A 7,411-nucleotide genomic window follows, 5' to 3' on the forward strand; every position below is an offset into this window, starting at 1 on the left:
GGAAGTCCAGGGTAGGCAGATCGGGGTTCTCCATGGAAGTCCAGGGTAGGCAGATCGGGGTTCTCCCTGGGCCCTTTAGTTACAATACAGGGGGATGCTGCCCACCTACAATTCCTTCCCCCAGCATTGGTTGAACCCTGCAGATTGATATCTGGGGGTACGTATTACACATCGATGGTCTGATATCTCTCCTGCCGCTCTCCAGCACTGCATGAAGCTTCCTAATAGCTACAGTGAAATCTCGCAGAACATTCTGCCTCCATATTGATCACATTGCATTTCCTGTTGCCATTTCTTCAGATCTACAGCATGACACTGCGATTGTCGGCGCTCTGTGAAGCTTACATCAAGGACATCATCTCCGACTATAAGCTGTCAATGCAGCTACAGCAGCGTAAGCGGCAGCGCTACAGAAAGCGGATCCACAGCAGCAGCAGCAGCTCCCGCTCCAGCAGCCGAGAATTGAGGTAACTGTCACATGACTGAGATGGGTCACCTGATCCAGGCAGATTGGACCAATGATCTTGTGTCTGTGACCAATGGACTTGGAGGGGTTCTGACTGGATCTGTCGCTGTCATTTCTCCATTAATCAGAGCCGGGGGATTTGGCAGCGATTTCTTTCGTTGTTTTGCAGCTGCAGACAAACAACGGCTGTCCAATCACAACCTGACCTCCATCCAATGTCCTCTCCCTGACACTCCAGCTTGGTTTTTCTTGACCAATCACATTGTTTCTTCTGCAGCTAATGGTTTTTCTTGTTTTCCAGTCCAAAGACGAAGCCCAGAAGAACTCCCCAGAAAGTGAATCAGAACTCAGTGCTTCCTCTGTCTGGGAGCTCCTCGTCCTCCTCCTCTTCCTCCTCATCTGAAAGTAAGAGGCCATACTGACTCCATCACACCTCAAAATGTTTCAGGACTGCACAATACTTCCCCCTCTTATCTGCATGGGGAGGGGGTGTTCTGTAGTCCTCAGATACTTGGGAACAATGTAACAAGTAAAGATGCAGCACAGGCAGAAAGTACGCGTAGCTCATCAGATTTCTGGCAGGATCAGATAAAGATCACATAAGCTGCATGCAGTGACATTCGTGGGATTTGTTTCTGCCCAATTCACCCCCATTAACTTCTAAATCCTCCGATTTCCACGAAACGAAACTTTGGATGCCAAATGTTACCCCTCCCCCGCATGTGGTGCTGCGGCAGCTTCCTGTCTCTTATTTCCCCTCATTTTAGCATTATTATTCATCGCATTATTCACCTCCAGACCCCCCCTGTGCCATTTTAAGTTGCAGCCTTAAACTACCTCGTTGGGCGCTGGAGAATTTTCAGTATTGCAGAACGCATTTCATGCGTCATTTCTATTGGTTACATGAGGTGCAGCTTCCTATTGGATGATAGATTTGTGAGATTTATTTATCGTATTTATTTCTTCATCCAACAACTAAAATCTGCAGCTCTGAGGCTTCTCCATGCAGCGGATGATTTGTCTCCTCGGGGAGTGCTGTAGGTTTTGTTCAGTCGGAGCATTGAAATGACATTTTTTGTATGAGAAGTGCGGTGAATGCCCCCCCTAGTGCCGGGGTAAATAAATGTCATGAGGGATTTGGGGAGTGCCCCTTTCAGGGTATTCTGTTGGAGTGTCAGCTCTGTGTTCCGATGTTTTCAGAGCAAGCAAACTTTTATTTTCCCAGCCCCTCTCATGGGGGCATCAGCAACATTCACCCTGCATTCACCTTGTGCTTTTCATTCCAACGTTCATCTGAACAAAACTTGAGAAGTCGATGTGTTGGGGTGTCTGACCTCTGACCCTTTGTTTGGCCGTTCTTTGCCCCCCCCACTATGGTGCTTAATTTTCTCCTAATTATTGTTGCACTTGAAAAGACTTCCCAGCCTGCACTGATTGGCTGCGTTCCTCTCCAATTCCTTGGCACTCCAGCCAATCAGCCGGCAGATTGGACTTTCAGCACAAACGGGTTGATAACGACGAGATTTGATTGGATTTTCTGATGTTTTTATGGTGCTGGGAATACATTTTCCCCTTCACTCCATCAGCCAATCACAGAACTCTGTGAGCTGTTTCGGCCCCAGCGAAGCCACTGACAGGACGGTTATATAGAAACGTTTTGTGTTGGATTATTCCTGCCGTGTGATTGGCTGGGGATTCACTGATTTATTTAAAGGGCTCTCGCTGCATTTTGTCGGGGGCTTCCTGTCACAGTGACTACGAACAGGAAGTGAGAAGAGTTTCACAAATTTCAATCCAGCCAGAAATCTTGGTTGGTTTTATCTGTCGGTGACCCCCCCGCCCCGCCTGATCTGTCCATGCGCTGACATAATGACAGGTAGAAATGGCGCCGGGCCCTCGGATGAGTTGATGCGACGCTCTGGTGCTGATAAAACCCCATTTTTCTGCCCCGCCCCAGGTCTCTCCTCCCCCGCTGTCTCCTGAAGCATTAACCGGCGCCATCTTTGGGTTGGACTTCTGCGCTCTGCTGTACGCGCCGTCTCAGGGCTGATAATTCAGGGAAATTTTTTGTTTTTATGAACCAAATGTATTTATATGCAACCAGCTGTAGGATTTTTGTATTGTAAAGAAGAAGAAAATTGTACATTTGTAAAGTTATTTTTTTTCTAGATTCCTCGCCTTCACTTTCTGCATAAAAATGACAAATTTTTTATCGGTGAAAAGTGTTTGATGAGTAAAGTTCTCAAAGTGTAAAAGTGTGTGTGTGTGTGTGTGTGTGGCTGGTGCTGGCCCAGCTCCGCTCAGTGATTGGACAGCTCGGGAAGCAAGGAACACATTGTCTGAACCTGATCACCGATTGGCTGTCTGAGCTTTGTCGTTCTTCCTGCCCCCTCGGCATCCAATCACAGCGAATTCCGAATTATTGATTCATAAATTGGGCCAAACTTTTATTTTTATTGAGATTTCGGTGCTCCGGATTGGCTGGGTGACGTCATGTGATCTGGACTCTGCTCCCTTTTATTTCCCTATTTTTTAAAGTTTTTTTATTTTGGTGAAGTCGTTGTATTTATTTGTCTTCTTTTATAATTAAAGATTTAAAAAAATGGAATCTGCCCGGCTGTCTGATTTGTGTTCCCCCCGCCCGGGGTAAGTGACAGGTGAAGTCCCCGTGTCAGGAGCACCAAACAACATCGGATGTGAGGAATGGAGGCAGAGGAGGTAGGTGGATAGGTAGGTAGGTGGGATGGTTTGGTTGCTTTCTTATTGTGTAGAGCCCCCTGGTGGGTGTCACTGTCTGGCTGAACACTAGAGGGCAGCAGAGAGACTGCAATGTCCGCTTCCTGCCTATAAGGAAACTCCATGTCCCATGATTCCTTGCAATGTGTACCATGGGGGGGGGGGTCACACTTGTAGTCCCAGCTTTGTACAGCACATGGAGGGGGGCGCACAATAGGTTAGTGGAGACTTCCAGAACTTGGCAGCCAATGGATGTCAGAGTTCCCATGGGGGGGTCGCCTCCCTTATGCAGAATGGGGGCAAAAAAAAAAACCTGACCCTTAATCTGATTCGGCTGCCTCTCTGCTCCCCATCTGTCCCTGCAGTACCTGCTGTCTGCCACTAGGCTCCGACTACCACTGGGCAGAGCACCTCCCCTTAATTGCTGAGTGAGGACCGCCCACTGCTCCTATTGGAGGAGAGGAAGGATCTGTAATGTCATTGGGAAAAAATGTATGAATGGGAATCGGATTCAGGCCAATGGCCCCCTATTAGGGCAGATTTGGGCCAATGGCCCCCCTATTAGGGCAGATTTGGGCCAATGACCCCGGATTAGGGTAAAAGCTTAGAAATGGAGCTCAGCCTCTCTAGGTCACTGCGGTTAATGAGCTTCAGATTTAAAATGTTTTATTGGTCAGTTCCATGGCTGGGGGTGTCACATGACTAGCCCTGCAGTGATTCGTCACCTCGGATGTCATAATTAGACCACTGGCTGTGATTTGTTGGTTGATCAGTAAGGCAGAGAATGGCCAATCACAATCAATGATCAGCTGACAAATAGATTTCTCATCCCAAAGGTCACATGACCCCCGGCTGCTCTATCATATGGGGGAGATTTCTTACTGGCTGATTGATGCAAACCATGTGACTGCAATAGGGCCCCTCAGCATTGAGGCCCCACCCTGGCTGCATTATATAGAAAGCATTAATTTGCCACATTCATGGGGCTTATTATGCAATCCCGGATGCATACAATTGTGGGGCCCCTAATGCTCCTACTGTGGGGCCCCAGCTGATTTGCCTGCTATGACAATTCTATATTGCAATGGCTTGTGTTGATGCATTTGGGGGAACCAATAAGAATGGCAGCCCAGCCCAGGTATATGTAAGGGGGTCCCCAGAACGAATAAAGGTGCCCCCCTCCCCCACCGTATGCAGGGCACTGTATGGAGATTTAGTTAAGTTTCCACATCCAGAACAATTCGCCTTCCGGCCTTCCAGCTAACTTCAGCTCCATACATCCTGCTCATCCAGTTATTGTTGGCGGAGTGGCCCCGGGGCGCACACAGGGATGACGGGTCACCTCCATGGAGGAAACAATCCTGCACCCTGCAGAGTCTGATGTAATCCACATTCAGCAGGGCTATCAGAGGGTTCCTGGGGGGTGATGTGCAATTTACCTCTCACGCTGCTGTGTGTGGGCGGGGCCTGAATGATGGTATACGCAGAGCACACATACAGCGGAGTCGGGGGAAATGTCACATTCACCGTACATTGATCCAGCACAGGGCTGCCTTCACCTGGAGGAGTACTGCCACAGCCAATCGGAAGGTGGCTCTCCTGATTGGATCAGCAACACCCCTATATGCCAGGGCTGAGCCCCCCTGCTGTTGTGTCTTCTGTGATCTAATGTACCCCAATAACCCCCATTGGTCTCCTGGGATCTGGAGGGTTCCTTGGTGCTCCTATTCACCCCCATTCCTTCTGCTTCACCGCTTTCTGCCCCCACTGCCCCCCTCACCTTACTGCCCTCCTCACCCCACTGCCCCCCTCACCCCTGGCTTCTCCCTAGCCTGGGAGTCGCTGCAGGAAGCTCCACTGAAAACTGGGGCCTTCATAGACTCTGCACCTTCACCCCCCCAGCTAGGGCAAACCCTGGGAGAGATTATACATGCAGAGCACCCATGCAGCAAGCGTCGGGGAGGTGATTACACACAGCACCCATGCAGCAATCGGGGAGGGGGGGGGTGATTACACGCAGGGCACCCATGCAGCATTGCGCACACATTGGAGCAACCATTGCACCCCCAGCTGGGTCATTTCTGTCAGCACTCGGCCTTCATCCATCCCCCGGCCTCGGAGTCACCTGGACAGGTGAGTGCGGTCGTTGGAGTTAAGGTTTCTCTTTCACCTGTTGGTGTTTGGGGGCGGTTGCGGTGTGTTGGGGTAATTTGATATTTTCCTGCCCCCCAGCGTTGACCTCACAAAGCTTAATGACTTCATTGTAATCTTGTAAAATCTTTTCCAGCATCTCCCCAGGGTGCTCCACCCTCTGCTGGCATGCCACAACCCTTCCACATGTGACCAGCAGAGTAAACCTTCTCCCAGCCAAGTCAATATTTGCCGGATCTGGGAGGAAAAAGTTTCAGCTGCAGCTCTGCGCTGCCATTTCTCTTCCATGTCCATAACAGATGTTCAGGAACTGGAAGGATGAAGGATCGCCTGGAAGAGCTGAGGGGCAGAATCAGCCAGGATGACTCTCTGGACGACTCGTTGGCCTTCGATAATCCGGTTTTCCAGGACGGAGAGGCCATTGGGATGGATTTGTTCTTCCAGGAGGTGGCCGCCCTCTCCATGGCACTCCGCGGTCTGAGAAGCAAAGCCGAGGACATTGAGAAGAAGCAGGCGGAGGTCCTCTGCAGCACCACCGGGGCCAAAATATCTGACGGCAAAAAGGAACTCGGCAAAATGAAGGAGCAGCTGACGTCTGAAGCCAAAATCATCCAAATCCAGCTGAAACGGATCAAAACCTCGCTGACCACGGACGCCCAGACCTGGCTGGCGGAGCACCGGATCCGGCAGGGCCAATTCACCGTATTGACCAATCGCTTCCGGGAGATTATGACCCAACATTACATCAATGAGACCAAATATGTGGGCAAGCTGAAGGAGCAAATCATCCGCCAGGCAGAACTGGCCGGCCTCAACCTCCAGGAGGACGAAATCAACCAGCTGATCGGAAGTGCCACGGCACCGCAGATCGTGGGCCACGACCTGGAGATCCTGAAGGCCAAACAGCACCTGGCCATGGCGCAGGAGAGACACAAACAGCTCCTGGACCTGGAAGTCCAAATCACCGAACTGCATTCCCTCTTCCTCCAATTGGACCTTCTGGTGTCTGAGCAGCAGGACCTCATCAACAGCATCGAGTACAACGTCATCAACACCATGGACTACATCTCCCAGTCCAAGGAGCAGGTGAAGAAGGCGCTGAAGTACCAGAGACAGTCCCGGCTTGGTGCCGCCATCTCTGCCATCCTGGGACTGTGCGCATGCTGCACCTGTCTGTCCTGTATGACCGGCGCCGTCCGGTAAGGGTTCAGAACCAGGGCCCGGCCTATGCTGGGGTAATATTGGGGGGCACTTTGGGTGCTGAGGGATGTTGGGGACACTCGTGGAATGTTTACTTACCCAAAGACACAAAGCACCCGATGGAGGGTGGATTCTGATTGGCTCTCACCTTGTGTGCACACATCGGGGTTCTGTGACTTTTATTCCTTCATTTCGGGACGATAAAGGGGTCCGCTCCTCATTTTCCGTCTCTGCTGAGAGGATTCACTCACCCATTCACCCTACAAAGCTGAGCAGTGCAACATTCATCATGTGTTGTCATCTTGTGTGTGAAATTAGAGAAAAACCTGACCGGGGCCCAAACCCTTCCCACCGATCAGCCCGAACCCCCCGAGAGGTGACCCCTCATTGGGATGGGGGAGGGGGTAATATGAGGACGGAAGTGAACAGTTGGGGTGTTCCTGGTAGATGGAGTACCTACCTTAGGGGGTCAGTGACCCAGAAGGGAACGGGACCCAAGGACATGGGGCCCCAGGCTTACTAATCGGGGGGAGGGGGGGAAACATAATGAGACCCTACACAGGGAGCAGAGTGAGCATTGGTCACTTACCTGGGGGAGGGAGGTGGCAGGCTGGGGGGCCTTTCTGCTTGGTGTGGCTCCTCGGGGGCGGGGTCTCCGGGGGTGTGAACACCCCTGCGGTGCAGTGAGGAGTCAGTTATGCAGCATTTATATTGTCAACCCCTTTTTATATTGTGCAGACTTTTGATGTATCCTCTGCAGCCAGTAGGGGGCGTGCCAGCTTTGCTCATTATATGTTCATGGAGCTGAGCCCCTGAAAGGTGAATTCTGATTGGCTGCTCCACATTGGTGTCACATTT

At 51.1% G+C, this 7,411-nt stretch overlaps 2 protein-coding genes across 2 annotated transcripts in view; both read left to right on the forward strand.

Annotated features, from left to right (window-relative positions):
- The window catches only part of BRWD3 (bromodomain and WD repeat domain containing 3), a gene marked incomplete in the record, with an annotated part of 28,558 nt that extends 27,642 nt beyond the window's left edge, over positions 1-916 (forward strand). Inside the window, 2 exon segments of the mRNA XM_072429784.1 lie at positions 301-467; positions 768-916. Coding sequence (XP_072285885.1) covers positions 301-467; positions 768-888 — 288 coding nt within the window.
- A 4,699-nt stretch (positions 917-5,615) lies between these two features.
- Positions 5,616-7,046, forward strand: LOC140343766 (syntaxin-3-like). Its single transcript, XM_072430633.1, has one exon. It carries the CDS (start codon positions 5,672-5,674, stop codon positions 6,554-6,556), a length of 885 nt encoding a protein of 294 aa, XP_072286734.1. The 5' UTR covers positions 5,616-5,671; the 3' UTR covers positions 6,557-7,046.
- Positions 7,047-7,411: the final 365 nt, after the last annotated feature.

This window comes from Pyxicephalus adspersus, chromosome Z (assembly GCF_032062135.1).
Source record: "Pyxicephalus adspersus chromosome Z, UCB_Pads_2.0, whole genome shotgun sequence".
Classification (NCBI taxonomy): Eukaryota; Metazoa; Chordata; class Amphibia; order Anura; family Pyxicephalidae; genus Pyxicephalus; species Pyxicephalus adspersus.